The sequence below is a fragment of the Crocodylus siamensis genome, chromosome 5, assembly GCF_052110815.1.
Source record: "Crocodylus siamensis isolate JL-2025a chromosome 5, ASM5211081v1, whole genome shotgun sequence".
NCBI lineage: Eukaryota > Metazoa > Chordata > Crocodylia > Crocodylidae > Crocodylus > Crocodylus siamensis.
This window is the reverse complement of record NC_143399.1, coordinates 132,832,713-132,854,543: the sequence shown is the minus strand read 5'-3', so window position 1 is coordinate 132,854,543 and position 21,831 is coordinate 132,832,713. Positions and strand designations below refer to the sequence as shown.

At 42.5% G+C, this 21,831-nt stretch overlaps 1 protein-coding gene across 1 annotated transcript in view; it reads left to right on the top strand.

The window, feature by feature from the left end:
• FYCO1 (FYVE and coiled-coil domain autophagy adaptor 1) overlaps positions 1–21,542 on the top strand; it is a 77,153-nt gene extending 55,611 nt beyond the window's left edge. The window contains exons 15-18 of the mRNA XM_090046348.1: positions 9,046–9,141; positions 12,940–13,150; positions 15,698–15,807; positions 16,164–21,542. Of these exons, the coding sequence (XP_089902474.1) occupies positions 9,046–9,141; positions 12,940–13,150; positions 15,698–15,807; positions 16,164–16,239 (493 nt within the window). The 3' untranslated portion in view covers positions 16,240–21,542. The remainder of the gene's footprint in view (positions 1–9,045; positions 9,142–12,939; positions 13,151–15,697; positions 15,808–16,163) is intronic.
• The last annotated feature ends 289 nt before the right edge of the window (positions 21,543–21,831 follow it).

Below are 21,831 nucleotides of genomic sequence, written 5' to 3'. Positions count from 1 at the left end.
TTCAGGCCCGTTTTCTGTGATTCTGTGATTGTGATGTTCAAAAGCAATCATATTGCAAATGGGCAGGCAGAGAAATACTGCCGACCTGTGAAGGGAAGACCTAACTTTGTTCAGCCAATTTTATGGAGCAGATAACAAACACTGCCACCTATTGAGGTTAAGTGTGAACACAGAACTAAAATGTTTCTTAAGTTAAATTCAGGAAACTCTCATAAAGTGAATGGGCGCTTGTACACATGATGTAATTTAATCCTCATTTAATGAAAATGGTTTATTAAATTTAAAATGGTTTATTTTAAAACAGTGTGTCAATGTTTGCACGTGATAGCCTTTACAACAAATTAAGCCTGGTGTGCAATTCCCAGTAAATTCTAGCAGGGGGAGCTGCACACCAAGCCATCCTGCTGCTGTCTTCAGTACTGAATTATAGCAGGGGGCACATTTAAACCACTGATTCCCTCCCTTACTCCTGAAATGGCCCTGAAAGTCCCCCTACACCTGAAATCAGGGATCCCCACACTAAGCTGTGGTCATCACCTCCCCCACCCACAAGCCCCCAAGTCACATGGACTCCCATGCCTATCCACTTATGAAAAAAAAAAAAACACATCTGGAAGGAACTGTATGAATTTTAACCTTTATTTCAAGATTTAAACAACTTTTCCATAAAACGTATATGATATTTCATAGATTTCATAGACATTAGAGCTGGAAGGGACCTCGGGAGATCATCAAGTCCAGCCCCCTGCCCAAAGGGCAGGAAGTCAGCTGGGGTCATAGGATCCCAGCAAGATAAGCATCCCATTTACTCTTGAAGGTGTTCAATGTAGGTGCTTGAACCACCTCCGCTGGCAGACTGTTCCAGACCTTGGGGGCTCGGACAGTAAAGAAATTCTTCCTTATGTCCAGCCTGAAACGGTCTTGCAGGAGTTTGTGACCGTTCGACCTCGTCATCCCTTGAGGCGCTCTGGTGAACAGACGTTCCCCCAGATCCTGGTGGTCACCCCTGATAAACTTATAGGTGGCCATCAGATCACCCCTGAGCCTGCGCTTTTCCAGGCTAAAGAGTCCCATGGCTCTCAGCCTGTCATTGTAAGATCTGTTTTCCTGACCTCTGATCATGCGCGTGGCTCTCCTCTGGACTCTCTCAAGCTTCTCCACATCCTTTTTGAATTGTGGAGCCCAAAACTGGACGCAGTACTCCAGCTGCGGCCTCACCAAGGCCGAGTAGAAGGGGAGAGTGACGTCCCGGGATTTGCTCGAGAAGCGTCTATGGATGCAAGCCAGCATTTTGGTCGCTTTACTGGCCGCAGCATCGCATTGCAGGCTCGTGTTCATCTTGTGGTCAATGAGGACCCCCAAGTCTCTTTCTTCTATAGTGCTAACCAACGTAGCACTGCCGAGCCTATAAGGGTGCTGCAGGTTTTTCCTCCCAAGGTGGAGAACCTTCATTTTTCGGTGTTAAACACCATGAGGTTCTCGTCTGCCCATTTGCTGAGCTTGTCCAGGTCATCCTGGATCACCCGCCTATCTTCTGGCGTGGATGCTTTGCCCCAAAGTTTGGTGTCATCGGCGAACTTGGCCAGTCCACTCCTGACTCCAATGTCCACATCGTTAATGAAGATGTCTGAACAGGACAGAGCCTTGAGGGACCCCACTGGTCACAGGGCACCATGATGAGTGACTGCCATCAATCACAACCCTCTGGGTCCGACCACAGAGCCAGTTTCCCAGCCAGTGGATCGTGGTGGAGCCAAGGCCACAACTGGGCAGTTTGGCCAAGAGGTGATCATGGGATACCAGATCAAAAGCTTTTTTGAAGTAAAGATACATGACATCAATCTCTTCTCCCTTGTCCAGGTGATAGGTCACCTGGTCATAGAAGGAAATGAGATTGGTCAAACAAGACCTACCCACAACAAACCCATGCTGGCTATCCCTTAGGATGTTAGCCTGGGCCAGTCCATCAAGGATGGCCTCCTTAATAAACTTTTCTAAGATCTTCCCCAGGATAGAAGTCAGGCTAATGGGCCTGTAGTTAGCCGGATCCACTCTCCTCCCTTTCTTGAAGATCGGCACCACATTGGCCTTCTTCCAGTCTTCGGGCACTACACCAGAGCGCCAGGAGTTTTCAAAGATCCGTGCCAGGGGCCGGGCTATGACGCTCGCCAGCTCCTTGAGTACCCTGGGGTGCAGATTGTTAGGGCCGGCTGACTTGAAGGTATCCAGCTTCTCAAGGTGTTCCTTCACGAGGTCAGCATTGATGGAGGGTAGGGCATCCCCCTCACCCAGATTTCCCTGTCCCATAGCAGGCATGGGCATCCCGTGTGACTGATGAAAGACTGACGCAAAGTTCCTATTTAATAGGTTGGCTTTTTCCTGGGCGTCAGTTGTCAGTTGCCCCATCTGGTTTAGCAGGGGTCCAACATTGCCCTTGCTTTTCCTCCGGCTCCCCACATATCTGAAAAAGGACTTTTTGCTGTCCTTGATGCCTGAAGCTAGTTGGAGTTCAGTTGCAGCCTTGGCTTTCCTGGTTTGGTCCCTGCAGGACCGGACCAGCGCGGAGTAATCCTCCTTGGATTATAAACCCTGCAGCCATTATAAAAACACAGAATAAAAATACAGTATGTATAAAAATAAATTTATAGTATAAAAAGTAAAAAGAAATGTAAAAATACAGCAGTTTTCATTTTGTGCTTAAATAAAAAAGTAAATAAAGTGCTGTAAAAAAATAACTACTAAAACATACATTAACTGTATTGTATTCATGTTCACACTATATCTATTATACTATTTATACTCTATTACTATCTCTAATCTATTTACATATCTATTTCTAGATGTATTCTACTTTATCTTCATATCTGCATATCTACTGTCCATCTCTATTCTACTCTATTTACATATCTATCTATACATCTATTTGCTAGGGCTGCGTGAAGCTTCAGTCCCTGATTCGATTCAGCAGAGATTCGGCCCAATTTGGTGGCCAAATTTCCAAATTCAGATCAAATCAGAGGATGCTTTAATTTCTCCACACCAAATTGGAACCCTCCGAATCAATTCGGAGAGACTTGGAAAGAGTCGGAGATTCGGACATAGACATAGCTTTAAATGTTTTTTTTACATACATCTAGGTACCAGGCAGCTCATGAATGCTGCAATGCTGGGGCACATGGAGTGTCCCACAGAAGCATAGGGGGCTCCCCAGCATGCTCAGCAGACCCAGAAGTGGGCCAGTCCACTTTCAGGTCCACCAGGGAGTGTGCAGGAGGGGCCGCACCCCCATTCCCACAGCTCAGTGGCTGGTGCCTCCTGGGTCTGGTGTGGGGGGCAACCAGTGTCCCTGTGCAGCTGATCACTGGGCCAGGGAGGCACAGGAGGGCCCCCCAGTGCACTGCTTGGCAGACCGAGAAGTGGACCAGAAGTACTTTGGTTCACTTCCAGGTTCGCCGCCAAGCAAATGGAGGGCCCCTCGCACTCCTGTGACATGCTCCATGTGCCCCAACATCACAGCGATCACAAACCGTGTCTGCTACTTCAAGGAATGTAGAAAAAACTTTTAAAGCTGTGTCTATGACCAAATTGCTGGTTCTCCAAATCCGCACTGAATCTTCAGATTTGGATTCGGCCGAATCGAATCAGGGACAGTGAGCCAAATCATTCGAATCACTGCCCCTGATTCGAGCCGAACCTGAATTGAATAGGGCCTGCTTCTCACACCCCTACTATCTACATACTCTATCTACATATCTATTCTAGTCTATTCTATCTGTAATGTTTCTAACTCTATTCTATATCTGTGTCTATCTTCTCATTCACTTTCTTCTTCATCCTTCTGCTGTATCTCTAATCTTCTAAGAGGCCTGCAGGAAAAGAAAGAAGAAGGGGTTTTTGGCCCATACTCCCAAAACCACCTGTTTCACCTCCCCACTACTGGCTACAAAGTCACTGGTGAGAGTTTTTTGAAATTACCTATATATGACCTGGGATACAGCATATCCCAGGCAACAGGTCTGACGCACATTGTCTGCCGTGTACCAGGTTCCTGGAATGCAAATATAAAAAATAGGAAAGTTACCCTGAAATATTAAAGTATCAACATGTGCCAAGGCACACTCCCTCAGTTGCAAACTTACCAGTGGCTGCAATCCTATGGCAGCTGCTTGTCCTGGGTGCTGAGGGGGCAGAGAGACCAATTTTTCCCTGGTATAAAAAAAGTAGCTCCAGTGGAGAGTAAGTCCACTGGAGCTATTAGTCTTGAATTTTGACTATCAACTTATTTGAGTAAAAGGGAAAAACAACTCTGCAAAGAAGGTGAGAATTTGCCTAAGGGCTTAAACTCTGCTGGGTGCATCTACATGTGCTATTAGTGCAATGCAATAAACTGTGTAGGAGCTAGCTGCTTCTGGGTGCAGCATTTATACATATACCTGGGACTGCAGCAGTCTGAGCTGGGACAGAGCAGCCCTGGGATGGCAGGGGGCCCAGGGATGGTGGCATCAGGCAGCAGAGGGGCTGTCTGGGGCATGCAGGTGGTACAGTGCAGGGCTAGGCAGGAGGCAGCGCCCTCACTTTTGCACCCTCATGCCCCAGCCAGCCCTGGTCACCATCTATATGTGTGTTTTGGCAGAGTAAGTTATTCTGCCATAGGATAGTACTATGCCTATGACAGTAATACTGTCTGCGACAGTACTATTCTATGGTGGAATTAATTTACTGCTCCCTAATACTGGCATATGTATAGACAGTAACAAATTACTGTGGAGCTAATTAGTCAACTCCACAGTAAAGCGCACATGTAGATGCACCCATTGTGTCTAATATCGGGTGTAAGGTATCAGGTTACTTCCTTGACATTGACTGAAGCAGAAGTTTAGGAAGTTGGCTGCCATCCCATTCCAAAGCGAAGTGCACCAAGTGTTGGTAAGCAAAGAAGCTTTTCTTCTCTTCTGCCATTGTGGCTGCAAAGTGCTGTCTGGCACAACTGTTCTGGGTGGTGAACAACCTGGTAAGTCTTTCTTGTCCCCATCCATAAATTCAGTCATCCACAGTCTGCTGTGATGATTTTGCCCCTAGCCTCACGGACAAAATTCTGGCTTGGGGGCCACCAGTTCAGCTGAAGAATCTGAGTTTGGGATTGCGGAAGCTCAGTCTTGTCTGGTTTATATGGATCAGTTTCTATTGCTTTTGGCTACTGATGCATAGGATGTTGTTGGTAGAGTGTGGGTGACCAGCTGTGAACTGCATCTGTGCCCATACTGGCTTGTGAAAGCCAGCCTTGAGAGGTTGAGGCCACTGCTGGTAGGTGTTGTTAGTGCCTCCCTTTGGGAGGGAAGGGTGCCAAAGATTTTTAATCCGACAATTGTCAAGCCCCTGGTAACAAACTGCCTTTTGACACTGATCCCTGCCAGCCGCTAGCTACTGCCCCATTTCCAGCCTTTCTGAGGGAGATCATTGAATAGGAAATTGCCTGACAGCTTACAGGTGATATCTGTCTGCATTCAGATTCCTTGACCCCTATCAATGTAGCTTTCATCCTGGGTATAGCATGAAGATTGCGTTTGTGACTTTACAATCTTCCCCCTAGTATAACTCGGAGATCAACAGAGGAAACTGTACTCTGTTGATCCAAGTAGATCTTTCAGCAATCTTTGATATAGTTGACCAAGAAGTGCTGATAACACATTTGTGTGACCTGGTAGGTGTTCACGGAGCTAGTCTTAATTGATTCCACTCTTTCCTAGCAGGGAGGTCCTAGAGGGTGATGACAGAAAAGTGCCTGTCATCTCCTTGGGACCTTACCTGTGGGGTCGCCCAGGGCTCTGTCCTGTTGCCCTTCTTGTTCAATATGTATCTGAGGGCATGGGGCAAGACTGTACAGCAATTTGGAGTGAGGTGCCATCAGTATGCTGATGATGATGATCACAACCAGCTATCTTGCTCCCTTTAATCCAACCCAGGACCTGCAGTCTCGATCCTTACCAGGTTTCTGTCTGCAACTGGGGATTGGGTATAGATGAACCAGTTGAAGCTGAATCGAATCCAAATACAGGCTGAAATAGGTGGTGGTTGGCAGACCTCATGACTTGGGGTGGATAGAGACACATCATTGGTCAGGTTCTGCCTGCCCTTGCCACTCAGGTTTGCAGTCTCTTAGGGTACTCTTGGATCCTTTGCTGCACCTGGATTCTCAAGTTGTGGCAGTGGCTAGGAGCACCCATCACCAGCTCCATCTGGTGAGAAGGCTGTGACCATCTGGTGAGAAGGCTGTGACCTTTTCTTTCAGATTTCAGACTCATCCACACTTTCATAACCTAAAGTCTAAATGGTCTGGGCCCTACATGCTGAAGAAACTGCCTTCTCCCTTATGGTCCATTGCAATCCCTAAGGTCAGCCATGAACAACCTCCTGCAAGTACCGTCACTGTGCCAAGTCCACCTGGCAACAATGCATGGGGGGGAGGGGAGGGGGTGTCATTCTCCATTGTTGCTCCTCAGCTCCTTCCCTCTTGAGGCCTGTCAGAGCCCAATCACAAATATGATTCAGAAGCTCTGTAAGGCCTTCCTGTTTGGGCAGGCATTTAGCAAATAAAACTAGGTAGAGATATTGTTTAGGGGGATTCTGTTTTAGTTTGATATTCTAGTTGCCTTTTAATTTGTTTTGTTCTCTTGTTCATTTTAGTTTAGTGAAAATACATGAGAGGTCATTCTCAGCAGTTGCTATTCTGCTTTGAATCTCCTTCCCCTCAAGGCCCATCAGAGCCCAAATCTAGACATCTTCCAGAAACATTATAAGACCTTATTTAGGCAGGCTTTTAGTAGGTGGGGTATGGTTTGGGGAATTGGTTTTTCACTTACTGTTTTAACATTTTGGGGGGTTGTAATGGACTTTGTTTCAATTGCAAGCCACCAGAGCCCTTTTGAGGGAGGGAGGTGTAGGGGAGAGAGCAGGTATGAGAATATTACATTGAGCAGCTTTCTTACTCCTAGACTTTACCCTGCTCCCAGCATTTCCCCTATAGTCAAGTCCTATAGAATTTAATACAACTTTTCCAGGAGTTTTGGAATTGGTTTATAGAGCATCCCAGAAAGGTCTAAATCCTTGCTGTACAATTCCATTGTTGTGTTCAAGAAAAACATCTTGCAAGCTTCATGCTCTGTTAAATGATTTTAGCTTGCAGTTAGATTTCTAAAGAGCCCTGTTAGTTGCATTACAGATTTTCATATGTATGAAACTTTTCCAGAAGTATGTCAGCCTAGCTGGCCCTGTTTTGCTACCATCTCTCACATGGAACAAAGGCAAGCTAAATGCTGCTTTGTATAGCAGGAACTGGTCTGTGTGTGTTCCAACTTCCATATCTTTCAGAGGGGTATGTGCCGTATAGAGAGCCAGCTTTTTAAATCTGATTGTTCCCATAAGCACCCTGCCTTCCTTTAAACCTCAGCCATAAAACTTACATATTACTCCAGCATGTATGATGAAAGCAGAGGATCTGTTGCCATACAGCCATAGTTCCCTGCATCTTCAAAACATGAGGCAAACATAAGCTAACTAACTACACAATTGAATGTTTTCATGACAAAGTCTTTAACTGGAAAAGGAAAACTGTGATACAAGGACAGCAGGAGTAACTGAACTGGTATCAGTAGAGATTTGTCTGTACACTGATAAAACCCATGTCTACTAGGAATGTGCAAAACGGGCCATATTCAATTCAGATTCAGCCCAAATCAGGGACAGTGATTCAATTCGTTGATTTGGATCACTGTGCTGAATCTGAATCTGAAGATTTGATGCACCCCACAATCACAGCATTCACATGCCCCTGCTACCTAGAGATATGTAGAAAAAACATTTAAAGCTGTGTCTATGTCCAAATCGCTGAATCTTTCTGAATCGATTCTAGGGGTTCTGATTCAATTCAAAGAGATTAAAGGGTCCTCTGATTCAATTCAGATTTGGAGATTCAGCCACTGAGTTGGGCTGAATCTCGGCCTAATCGAATCAGGGACCAAAAATTCTCACAGCCCTAATGTCTACCACTAAATCTTAAGCTATGTGGGACTTATGACATTCTATTGATATGTTAGAAACATGCCCTTAGAGCAGGGATGGGGAAAATGCAGCCTGCCAGATTCCTTTTTCCGATCCACGGGGCCCCTAAAAAATTTAGAAAATTAATATTTATCTGCCCCTGGCTGCCTGTCATGTGGCCCTCAATGGCTTGCCAAAACTCAGTAAGCAGCCCTCTGCCCAAAATAATTGCCTGCCCCTGCCTTAGAGGCCTTACCATACTTATTATTGTACTTAGTGTTGTGTAGACATTTATAGACAGTGGGTGAAAGTCTCAGCCTACAGCAGGGACGGGCAGTTATTTCAGGTGGAGGGCTGCTTACTGAGGTTTGGCAAACAATCGAGGGCCGCATGGCAGGCAGCCAGGGGCAGATGAATATTAATTTTCTAAATTTTTTTAGGGGCCCTGTGGGCCAGATAGAATGGCCTGGCAGGCCACATCCGGCCCCCAGGCCTACAATAACTCCCTTCACTACATTTTACTCTACTTATCATTGGACTTCCATAGAATCGGGCAACTCAGTGCGTTACCCCTCTCTGCGAGGTTCCATGCTATCTCTGAAGGGAGAGGTCTCATGGTTGAGGCATTCAAATAGGACTTATATCAGAGAACAGCTTCTAGGTTTATCAGACGATTTCTGTGCCTCCATTTTTTCCCTGAAATATGGTACTAGCTCACTTTCTCTTACCATTTGCTTTTCTGTTCCACTTAGATAGCAGGTTCTGTGAGGCGGGAACTGTTTCAGGCTATATGGCTGTACAGTGGTTAGCATGATGGGTTGGAGTCTGGGTTGGGATCTCTGGGTGCTACTAAAATGCAAAGAATACATATAATTGAATTTGACCCCAGGGCATTTCATAAAACTTTTGGAGGGATACAGGCATTTAAGGCGTAGCTGTGATTGCTTCTCTTTGCTTTATATTTTTTCAGAGATTATTAAATAACAGTGTTTTTCTTTCCTGCCATAGAAACAGCATGTATAATTCATCTACCTTTGATGAATCAGAAGAATTGCAAATGGCCCAAGATGCTGAGACATGCTTGCTGAAGTCAGGAGAACTGATGTAAGCAGAGTAACTTGTTACTACGTGTTTTAAAAAAATAAAGGTAAAATCAGATCTGGGATGTTTGAGCACAAGTCTCATTGCCCTCAGTGTGACTTAACTGATCTGTATCTGACAGCTGAATATGGCCTATGGAGAAATATAATAGTTAAATAATGAAGTAGTAGTCAGCTCTGTTGTCCCATTCTAATTTTGCAATGCTCAGGTGCACCTGGGAGGTAAAAAAAAAAGAGAGAATCAGCTTGCTATCCTGTCTGCCCAACTGCTTTCCCATTATTACTGCAGTCCTGGGGGAGGTGTCCAGGGTTCCAGCAGAGGAGGGTGGAGAGAGTGTTACATTAGTCCATTTTGTTTGGTGGGGGAAGGGGTTTATTTTCCATCTCGTCTACTTACCTAAAATGATGCTGGCATAGCTGTTGCAGTCAATGTCTTTATCCTTTTTAGTCTGCACATATAGTATGGGCTGAACTTTCAGTTGAGTCTCAGCCCAATTTTATATGTGTGTGCACAACCCACCCCTCTCCGCCCCCCACACACAAATACACACCCTCAGCAACGTACTAACTACTCAAGTTTTTGCATGCAGTTATGCTACTTTGATGCCCTGCTGATAATAGGGTTTGTATGCACAAAACCCAGGATCTTGGAACTCACCTGTGGCAGTCTACATAGAAAAGTTGGCTCAACTGTGAGTTGAATGACAGTTAAATGATTTGGTCTGTGCAGGTCCCTTGTTGCTACCAGGCAACAGAGGATGACTGCTGCTTAAAATTAGAGTGGTTGGGAAAGTTAGGTAGTTGTGTCATCTAGAGCAGGGGTGCTCTACTCTTGGGCCGTGGAGCCATGGCATCCAGTCCCCTGGACTCCCCATGGGTCGGAAAATTTGGTGGCAAGAGAGTAGTGACGAATAACACTGCCAACCATCCCCTGCATCCAAATTTCCAATCCCTGTGCCGCAACAGCCGGGGCCATTGCCACGTGGCCGCATCAAGCCTAGGCTGATGCAGCTGGATTGCACCCAGGTTGGGTTGTTGCCATGTAGCTGGATCAGGCTAGACCTGGGCCATTGTCATACAGCTGGATCAGACCCCAGCCATGCCTGCCTTGCCTGATGGATTGGGCCTTGCCTGCCCCATATGCTGCATTGGGCCCACCTTCTGGATGCAGCCCACAGACGAACCTGGCACTGCCCATCCAGCCCACAGGGCAAAAAGCTTGGGCACTAGTAATCTAGAGTGCAAGTACTAACATTACCAGTAAAGTTGAACTAAGGCTAAAAATGCAGTGTTCAGCTTAGCCTGGTTACACTTGTTAAAATTCATCAATTGGCACTAGATACCACACAGTCGTGACTGAGAAACCACAGGCTTCCCCATATTCAGAATAGGAAATAACACCATTGTAATTTGTGGTATGAGTCTGCAACTGTTTTCCGTAGTTGGCAGCCAGTGACCTATTGCTAGGCTTGGCAGAATTCAATTTTTATTTTTTTTATATTTTTGACAGCTAAAATCATTGTTTATTTCTAAGCATTTGTTTTGATTTTTAGCTATTTACATTTTCAGGATTGCGCAAAATCGGATGTGGGTGCAGACAAGTTAGTAATGACAGTATATTGTTAAAAGCTTTATAAAATCACGTCAAAATATAAGAAGTAAATATCCATAAATCAATAAATCATACCTGCTTTAAATCATTCTGTTCATTCATTGCTGGGGAAGAGCCAGGTGGGCAGGAATCAGAAGAGGAAGACGAACACGGGGAGGGATGGCAGCCACCTTTGCATCATGTGTTTAACGGGACCAGGCAGCATTTCCCTCTCTTCCCCTTTGAGTAGGGGTTTGTTTAAGCAGCCTGTTTCCTCCCTCCAGTCCACTTCTACACCTGTGAACGAGCAGCTAATTGTTTAATTGATGAGTCATTAGGCTGCCATTGTTTTCCTTTTTAACCCCTCCACCCCCTGTCCTCCATCTGCCTTTCTTCGCTGTTCAATAACAAGGGTAAGTGTTCCCTGTTACAGTCCCCTTTCTATACATTTCTATTATTACCAATGGACGTATTTTTTTGTCAATCTGTGTGAGAGAGGTGAACTCACCATTTACTGATAAAAATGGAATTCTGCTAATCCTACCTATTACTGGGTATCATAATACTAGGATCACAGAGTTCTTTCATTTGCACTAACATGAGGGATGGGCAACTGGGGCACCAGCCCTGACACTCACTTAGGAGGGGACACAAAAAAGGCAGCCACAGCTGCTGTCAGCCTCGCCCCAGCTGCAGCTGGCCCAGCCCCTGCCACCCAGGGCACAGAGTCTAGTAGTTATGTCTCTGTTAGGTCAGAGGTAATTTCTCCTGATTTTACTGCCAGCTGAGAATCTAACTGTTACCATGAAGTATATCATAACAGTAAGATTGTTTGTCCAAAGAATTAAAGGGTCCTGGAGAAAATTAAGTTTTAATACCAGGATCCAGCCTGCATGACTTTTTATAGCATGAGGCTTGAGGTTAAATGCCCCAAAACTCCCAGGAGAGGGAGCACTGTGCAACAGGAATAGAACTGCTGCTCACATCTACCTAGGGCAGTAAATTTGTCCATTCCCTCAGTGCTAATTTCTCAATATGAAGGATTTTTCTTCCTAAAAAAGGCAGCAGAGGGCAGCAGAGTCTTCTTTGTCGGGGCATTTTTTGTTACAAATTTTACAGCGGGGGCGGGCAGTTATTTCAGGCGGAGGGCCGCTTACTGAGTTTCAGCAATCCATCGAGGGCCGCATGACAGGCAGCCAGGGGCAGATATATGTTAATTTTCTAAATTTTTTAGGGGTCCCGCGGGCTGTATAGAATGGCCTTGCGGGCTGCATCTGACATGTGGGCCACATTTTGCCCACCCCTGCTCTACAGGCATGTCTATACCACTTCCCTAGTGTGTTTGGGATGCCTGCCAAAAAGCAGAGCCCACCTGCTCCCACCATAAATGAAGTGATGAAGCTACACTGAGGTCACCCTCCACTGCCACTCCCAAGTCTACTAAAGACAGAGAGTTCAAGAAGGCCAGTGGGGAAGATAGAGCACCCCCCAGGCTAGCTAAGTCTCCTCGGGCATTTATACACGTACCTTTGCCTGCTCCAACATGTCGGAAATCCAGCACGTCAGAGCAGACATTGCATGCGTTTGTATAATGGCAAAATGCTCATCAAGGTTGAGAAAAGGGTAGCCATCCCCTTTTGAACTAAAACACCTTTGTTGTGTTTTAGTTTAAAAGCATGCTGCCGCCATTTTCTCAGCACTGATGCACATTTTGCCATTTATACAAATGCATGTGCCACGGCGCTGGGTGCTTTTAGAAGTGCCCAGTGCTGCAATGCAAGCACGTGTTCAAATTCCCCGCATTTCTGTGTTTATTAGAGGTGGAGTGGGAGAGTGTGTCCATGCCTCTCAGTGGTGATCTCAAGAGCACCTCCAAAAAGGTATAGATATACTTTAAATTGGGCACTAGCTTACTACAAAAACCTATTTTTAGGTCTCTGTACCAGTCAGAGTTACTTTTTACTGTTCTGGAATAAGTGAGTGATTGAAACAAAGCTAGCATAAAGCATGGGATTGTGATCTGATTTAAGGTTCTTGCTTTCATCCGAGGTTGGATTACTGTATCTTGTTGATACACCTCTAAGACACTGAGGAGCCTTGATCAAGAAAAGGAAAATAAACAGTTGCTGTATATTATTCACACCATCTTCGCAATCAAATTTAACCCTTCAGGTTACTAATTTTTTTGTTTTGTTTTGGTTCCCCCCACAGGATAAAATTACCCATTACAGTGGAAGAGATAGCAAATTTTGGAGAAGACAATAGAGAGCTGTTCATTAAGTCCAGCACCTACAGCGTCATTCCCATCACCGTTAAAGAGACTGGCCTTACAATAAGCTGGCTGTTTTCTTCAGACCCAAAAAGCATCTCATTCAGTGTCATTTACCAAGAATCAGAAGAGGCAACATTGGATCAGTGCAAAGTAAGGCAATTATTTGATGATGGGTTTTTTACCCCTCTCCGAGATAACTGTGGAATTGTGCTGTGAGACTAATTGGCTGACTACAGCTTTTAACGGCTTCAGAAAGTGGCATGTGTTGTTACGTCACTGTAGTAACCTGTATAAAAGTCTCAGGCTGTCTCATCAAGAGAAGCTTTCCTTGTCCAAAGTCTTATTATACTGCTCCTGTAAAGGTACCCTTTAATTACTTAATGTTGCCCAACAAGACATGTTCTCTTGATCTCTGAGAAGAGAAACAGAAGAAATAGGTTGTCATTGCACTGAATGGCATTATACATCCTAATGTTAGTATTTAAAATAAGTACATTGTCACTAAAATGAAGAATTAGTTCCATTAGGTCAAACTTTCAATTCTCTCTTGGGTTTATCTCATTTTTTCCTTAATATCTATCTCTTAATAAATGTACCTGTAAATAACATAGGCCTTGAATCCTGCAAGGCCTGGAACAAAAGGCAATGATTTGTAAAACTGATTAGTTGATGGCACTATTCACACACTAAATATTAGGGTGAACAGGAGCCAGAAGGCCCAACATCTTGTAGGAATAAGCCCAGGGACCCACACTGCAATCCTTATTCACAGTGCTCATTTCTACATTATAAATGAGGGTGTATTTTTAACTAGCCCATGTTAAAAGTTCAGTGAAGACAAGGCAGTTGTAGTTTTTACCCATGTTAGGAGAAAACCGAGGTTTGTGTCTTCACTGTGAAAAATAGGTGTCTTGTTATAATGAGAGTTAGCTCACATTAGCTGTCACAGTGTAAAATCCTCACAGTGACAAGCCATAGTAATTCTTAACCTTGGTGCATCTAATTAAGATTAACCTTACTTGATGGGGCATGAGGTTAAGTTTGACTAGCTACATGAAATGAAACCTTAACTGTGCCTGGTCTTGTGTAGGATTTCACATGGTTATGACAAGATTATTGTCTCATTGTAAAAACACACTGTTTAAATATCTATATGAAAACACATGCCGAAGTCCCATGGAAGTTCCACCAGTTAAGCATGTGCTTATAGGCTAGATTTCTTAATGCCTGTAGGTTTGCTTAAGCTCCATTAAGTTGGTCACCTTAAACTTTTAGGCTAAGTACAGACAGTCAAAAAGCCCCAGGCTGAATTGGTTCAATCTTTGCATGTTTCTCTAAACTGCGTAGATTAAACTAATAAGCAAGAGAACAGGCATTCACTTTTGATTCTGGAAATGCAGCCACATGCCTGCCGTGGCCCAGACCAGAAGCTAGGGGATGCTAGAACACAACTCCCTGCTCAGCTGGACCAGAGAGTTTGGGCCAGAGCTAGTCCATCCACCCTGCAAGGGGCGAGGGTAGCAGGGGAGGTGCAAAGCATTCTGGGATGCTGGAGGACTTGAATCTGGAGGTGATCTGGGACAGAAGTTCAATAAACTGATTTATCTTTAATCAGTTAAGTCTGATTTTACATCCATCCAGGTTTATCTTAAACCAGTTTGGGCATTTTGAAAGTGATTTATATACACTGAACTTCTGTTGTGTAATAGTTTTGAACCATTTTCCAGTCACTTATACCATTTTTTGTGTAATTTCTGTCCCTAGTCTTAAACATCTGGCCCAGATTGCTGTGCTGAACAGCATCTGGCCCAGATTGCTGTGCCTGTTTGCCTGCAGGTGCTGATACTATCAATTGCAAAACAAGAAATCTACTGGTTTAAGCCGTGAGAGTGGTAAATGGAGCATCTTGGCAGTTTCCTGCTTAGAAGGTGGGGTAGATTTGCACCTCATAGGCTAACCATATAGAGACAGATATATTCTGTATGGTGCAAATCTACCCAGCCTTCTACGTGACTGCAGACTAACATGGCTAACTATGTCTCTCAGTTTCCTGCTTAGACAATGAAAGGTCTCATGGGGCTTGATTAAAATAGGATGATAACAAGTTTGAGACAGAAGGCTTCCTGTGGTATTACCTGTACAAATATGTTCCCTTTTCAGCAACATGGTGACTGCCAGCAAAAGGCTCAGAAATACAAACTGACTTTAAACAAAAGCTTTTAGTTGAACTAAGTTTTCCTGGTTTTCTATGCACCAGCAACAAAAGGGGCTAGTTTTCAATTAAATGAAGAAATATGACTGGAACATTCACTGATACCATTTTAAAATGATGAGTTCTTTCGGATTTCAAGATAATTGAGACATGTCTATTCTTTGCTTCACAGTGTCCCTCTATTGACACAGATAAAATTGCTCTGGGTTTGTACCAATGTAAGTGAGATGACAATTTAGTCCTATCTTTCTTCTTTTAAATTTATGACTGAAGTTAAATTGGAAAATGCCTAATCCATTTTAGCATCTATTTGTGGGAATAGTTAATCACAATCAAGGCAAACATATTTGTCCATAGGTGCACGCATACACACACACACGTACTCTCTCTCTCGCTCGCTTCTAGGGTGGTGTAAGTCTAGACAACTTTTCCTGCAGGCAAAATATATATTGCAAAGTTTGTTTGGGTTTTTTTTTCAACTCCAGGTTCTTATTCCTCTGACTCGCTGTAACTCTCATAAGGAAACAATCAGAGGGCAAGTGAAAGTCAGAAATGCTGGTGTCTACATGCTGATATTTGACAACACGTTCTCTAGGTAGGTGCATTTGGAGTATAAAGGTTGAACTGTACAAAGTTTTGTGACTTGTAGAATTGGTTAGACTTCCTATTATTTTGGTGGCCTCAATTTAATTTTTTATGAATGCAGCTTTTCCATATTTCCATAACATCATTCCATGCTTCAGACTTCTTGACCTCTGAGAACAGCCAGTACAGAGTCAGAATCATCTTCTTGTAGGAGCTGAACCTATTGGATCTAATCTAGCTTGCCTACCGTGGGCAAAACCAGTGGAAATTTTGCCTAAATAAGGACAGTTGAATTTGACCCCTTGTTGTGTGTGGGATGTACCTGTGTTTCACTAACCTGATCTTGTTCTGCTTTTGTTTGTACAGGTTCATCTCAAAAAGAGTCTTTTATCACTTGACTGTTGAACGACCTGTGATCTATGATGGAAGTGATTTTCCATAGCCTTGAGTATATGGTGTTATTTTTAAGCATATTTTTAAGAAACACTATTATTTATATATATGTGTGTGTATGTGTGTGTGTGCGCGCGTGTGTGTAAGCACTAAAAATACCACTGTGTTTGAATACCCTTTAAAACTATGCAATAGTTTAAAAAAAAGCACTTACTGTATGTTTACACCTAAGAAACAGATACCATTCATATGAACATAAATGGTTCTGTACTGTGTACAGATTGCTCAAAAAAGCAAGTTGTTTAGTAGGGTTGGACAGAAATTTTCCACCATTTATTTTTATTGAAAAATTGGGTCTATAAAACAGATTTTACTAAACATTTTTGTCAGTAAACCAAATATTTTCGCTAAAATTAATTTTTTAATTGAAAAATGTAAAAATTGTTTTTCTTGACATTTAGAACAGGACATAAAAATAACCACTTCTAACGAGCTGTATTTTCTTATGAAAACAGCAACTATGCAATAGTCCATTCATTAAAGACATGTATCATAATCTTTATAAAATTATTACCTTTTTGCAAAATTTATAAACAGCAAAGATAGCTTTTATATAACCAGTTTAGGCTTAAAATATCTTACTGGCTGTTTTAAAAAATGCCAGTTACACAGATATGCTGCAACAGCTATATAATTCTGAATTACTTCTGCCACTTTGGCCTTCTGTACCCTGTAAAGAGTAAAAGTTCTTGCAGAGGAAGGAAGGTACTTCTGAAGGTGAATAACATTGGCAGAGTAAGGGCACAATTCACTGAATGAATTGGACCTCCAGTGCATGACACTAAAGAAGAGAAAATGGGCATGGTTCTTCTTCCTTTTTCCTGTTTTGGCCCTTAAACTACAGCATTCACAAGAAAACAAAAATACTTTAAGATGGAAAATGACAAAAACGGTTCCTTTCTGTACACTGAGTGGAAGGTAGCATGTAATGGACCTGATAACACTTGATTCAATCTAAAGAAACCCACCCAGGCTCGAATATATCAAAACACAGTGGACACATCTACCTGAGATGCTTAATGCGCAGTAGGCTAATTCTACTGCACATTAGCGCTTCATGGCAAAAACTGTGCTAATGCACTAATGCTCAGTAGAATTATTAGTCTACTATGTATTAAGCACCACAAGAAGCCATGCCCCGTTTGCTACTGCACTTCAGCTGCGCATTTATGTAGTACCTCATACTAGAGGTACTAAACTTAATGCACAGTAACAGCGGTGCATTAATGCAAGTGTAGACATGCCCAATGAAACCTTCATCCTTCTCCTCTTTTCTCCTATCTGTCTCTCTCACTCTTAGCAGTTCCATTACATCATTTTTTCTTTCTTCTTTTTCATCTTTCCCCTATTTCTGCTTCTTCAAGTCACATTCAGCCTGAGCCTCTCCTCCTTTAAATCCAGGTTAAATCAGGTGACACCCATTCCCATTCCCCACAGTCCACCTGACCTTTCTACTTCTTTTCTGCCATTTCCTCACCCCATTTTCATCTCAATTCCCAGCTGTAGTGTTCAGTCGCTGCTAGGCCCAGCATCGCTGCCATATGAAAATATGCATTTCTCAAGAGAGTTGGCCAAAAAAATTGCTGCCAAAGCTGTTTTCAAAGGATTTTTTTTCAACAAAATAAAATATCTGCAAAGTTTCTGCTCTCTATGGACAATATCAATATTTTGACAAAACATTTGCAATTAAAAAGATTTAATTTTTTGACAGAAAGTCAGTTGGGGGCGGGGAGGAAGGGGAGAGCCCTATTTTCAAGTCCAGACTGAGGCAGCTGGTTATCTATAGGGGACTTTAAGGACGGAGAGTGGGAAGACAAAAAAAGCATTGAGTGAGGCTGGGGGCAGAGGATTCTTCATCAGAGTTCAGTTCAGGCTGAGATAGATGTTCACATTGTTATTTATACTTTTCTAGCTGAGTTTCTCATCCCTAAGAGGCCCCATTTATTGTGATAGACCTGGTACAGACTGTTGTAGGTGATTGCAAAAAAGCTGCTATTCATTTAGACAACAATTTGAGCACCTGACATTTTGTAGGAACTAATGATCATCTGAAAGAAGAAGGGTTAATTGTCCGAGATAAAGCAGAAGACTATTAATCCCAAGTGCCCAGGTCATTACTGGTGTTATAAACTGCAAATTAAAAGGCAGAGAGGAAGCTGTGGACCTTTGCTTTAGGTGATTTAGTTTGTAATTGGTTAATATAGGGCATTTTTATACAGTGAAAGCTCTTTAGATAGCCTTTTATGCAAATATAAATCTTATTGATTTCAACAGGTTTTGGATTGGGCCCAATATTAGTCAGTCACATTACCCGACTCGTATTGTAACATTCCATTCAGTTTATAATCTAGGTCTTCTTTATTGTTACTGTGTGTAAACTTCATGAGGAAGATGCATCAAAGGAGCTGAGAGGTCAAGAACAATTAAAATTAAACTCTTATTTTGCTGCAAATGTACTTAATATTTAAGAATTTCATCAGGGTGGAGAAGAGATTAAAGTGGATAGTGAATAAGCAATAAAAATTGTACACATTATTTTTCTAGAATATTATTTTAGTGTTGGAGTTATAGTTTGTATTTAATTAGGAAATAAGAATTTATTTAATGGAATACCATATACCATTCACTATGTAGTATAATGGAACTGAAGTCCACAGCAATTTTTCTTAAGCTTTTTAGGTGTGATTTTTAAAATAATTTTGTTACTGTTTTAGTTAGGATACTAATTTGACTAGGATAATTTTTGTAAAATGCCAAATGTAATTTGAAGGAACACTGTCAAATATATTATCCTTAGCTATACCCATTACCACTGTAAATATTTTGATAGAGAGTGGCATCTAGACATTGTTTCTGTCTCTCTTTTTTCTCAAACCTGTCACTCTGTCCCAAAGATTAGTTTTGAAAAGCTACTGTTTGTGTAGCTCCTAGGATAAATGGTTCTCTGCTGCACACACAGTATTTCCAATAATATTTCTGACCCTTAATGGTCATGAGTTTAGCTTTAAAAATTGTGAGTGGTTTGTTTGTTTTTTAAAATGATAAATACTGGGGGCTTTAGAATGCACTTGCTTCCCATTTTCAAGCTTTTCTCTGTAATCATAAGGGCTAAAACCTCCATTTTTGGAAAATGAAAGCTGAGCATTCTCTTGCAAATACCCCGATTCTGAGAGCTTGGGCTTTAAAAAAAATTAAATCATTAAAAATCTCAAGAATAGGCAGTTTTGAAAAACAGCCATTCAGGATCAAGATCACAAATCTATGAAGAAAGCCCAGTCTTCAGAACTGTATAGATGTCACTTACACAAATAAGATAATATCTGGCAACGTAGCAACAAATGTACTATATTAGGAGGCCACAATAAAAAAGAAGAAAAAATATAGTTTCCCAGAGTCTCAGCTTTATTAGAGTTCTGCAGTGTCTAAGGCTGTTGTGGCTCCTGTTATTGTTTAGAGCAGTGGTTCTCAACCTTTCAAGACCAAAAGGCCCCCTCATTAGATGCAAGGTGCCCCTCAGAAAATGTGAGCTCTTTAATTTTCACTTTTTTTGGAGTAGAGAAAGATAACAAAGCAATTCTACAGTTGTAAAGAAGTCAGAAAGACTAGGAAAGATAAGAATCTTTTCAACACTACAAATTCCAATTTGAAATCTCTGGATTTATTTTGTGAATTGTGTTTGCACCCATGTTTGCACCCTGATTGAGAGAAACATCTTTCAGAGGTGGCTGTGTGCTCTATTTCAGTTGGAGGTTTGTATAGGAGGAAGTGACAGCTGTATGTCAGCTACCTGGGGAATCCCCACTTGTTCCAGTTGCCTTTCTGCTTTCTGAAATAGGGCAGAGAAGCAAAAAAAAAAAAGAAAAGGAAAGATGGGAGAGTATTTTCAAGTCAGGAAAAGGTTCTAACAAATAGTTTGTTTAAAGGATAATGAGCTGGCCTTCCTTGATTTGTATGGAGCGCCGGAAAGACAATGAAAATCCAGCCATCTTATCTGAAAGCATAACATTTTGCCATGTATCTGCCCATTGTGCAGTACAAGGACTACAGGCTCAGCCTCACTGGTTTTCCATTAATGAATGGGCCCAAAGCAGTACCTAATGGAAAATATCACACAAAAGAAAGAGTTATTCAAAGGGCTTAGATCAGTCTCCATGGGCCAGATGAGGGGACTGAAGCTGGCCTGTGAGCCATACTGGGCACCTGCAGCAGAATTGAACTCCATATTATCTCTGTCCAGCTTGGCCTCCTATGGTCTCTGATGCCAAAACTGGGCCCCATGGCTCTGTGCTACCTCAGCCCAGCATTCATAAACCAGGATTTGGCCCTGGGGCTGCACGCTGCCTCTGCCCAGCCCTGCTCACTGGGATTGGGCTCTGGGACTCTCTGCTGCCCCTCCACACTGGTATCATGCCCCATGCCACCCTGAATGCCCATTCCAGTGCACAGGGCCATGCTGTCTGACCCCACAGGTCCAGAAATGTGATAGCAGAGGAGTGGTACCACTGGATCTGCCTCACGTGCTGAGGGTTGAACACCTGTACCTTAGATGCCCCCCACCCCCCGTTCAACAAAGGGCTGTTGCACAGGAAGAGTCGCATCGAAGTCAGTCAGGCTACTCATACTTAGATATGTGCTCAAAAGCTTTAAATCAGTTCTTTTATGAACTCAACATCCCCCGTAATGGATATAAAAGACTCATTTTAATCCAGGGTGAAACTAAATGAAAAGGGTACAGTCTGGTGCTTTTGTAGTCAAGAAACTTTTGTATCCAAGAAAGTACACATAACAGGCAACATAAGTGACTGGGTTCCTTTGTGGGGTATCAGGGTGATGTGCTACATGATTCTTTTCTCCCCGAGTTCACCCTTTTTTTTAGGCATAGAATAAAACTTAGTTGCTTTTTTTTTTCAAAATTTGGCAGTGTTCCTTTACATTTCTCTAAACATTATTGCAAATTGGTTCATGAAAATGTCTCACGTGGAAGAGTTTGCAGATTTAAACTATGGTAAATGTGTAAAGATACTATGCACGGCTGCTGCTTTGTGTTTCAAAATTGAACTTGCACTACAGCTCTAGCAATCCTCAATTGTAGCTTGTTCAGAACCATCCTTTGCTCATGACTGCCAAAGAATTGCACAGTGAATTTGCACCAAACTTCAATTTATCTTTCGCAGGGAAATAAAGATTTCCATGTATTGAAGTCTGTACATTTATGGGGATGTAGATGGCTGTGTACTGGAATGTTGATGCTTTTTTTTAACTCAGGAAATAAATAAAAATCAGTCTACTTTAAAAATGAACCTCCATTTTTGCTTATAGGTACAATTTTGTCTCAAAGATGAGAAAATTTTGAATACTAGACCATTTAATTTTAAGCAAGGAAAAAGATCTTAAATAGTTTGAAAAATTAATCTTGTTTGTGTTGCTCTTGTCCTGATAAAGTAACAAGAGTTCAGTTTACCTCTGCATGGTCGTTAAAATATAGACTGTGCACAGAGGTGAATTTCTCCCATAACAAATGTCATGAATCGCATTCTTCCGTGAATACAGAGTCCTGTTCCTGTATAAGCACCAGAGTAGT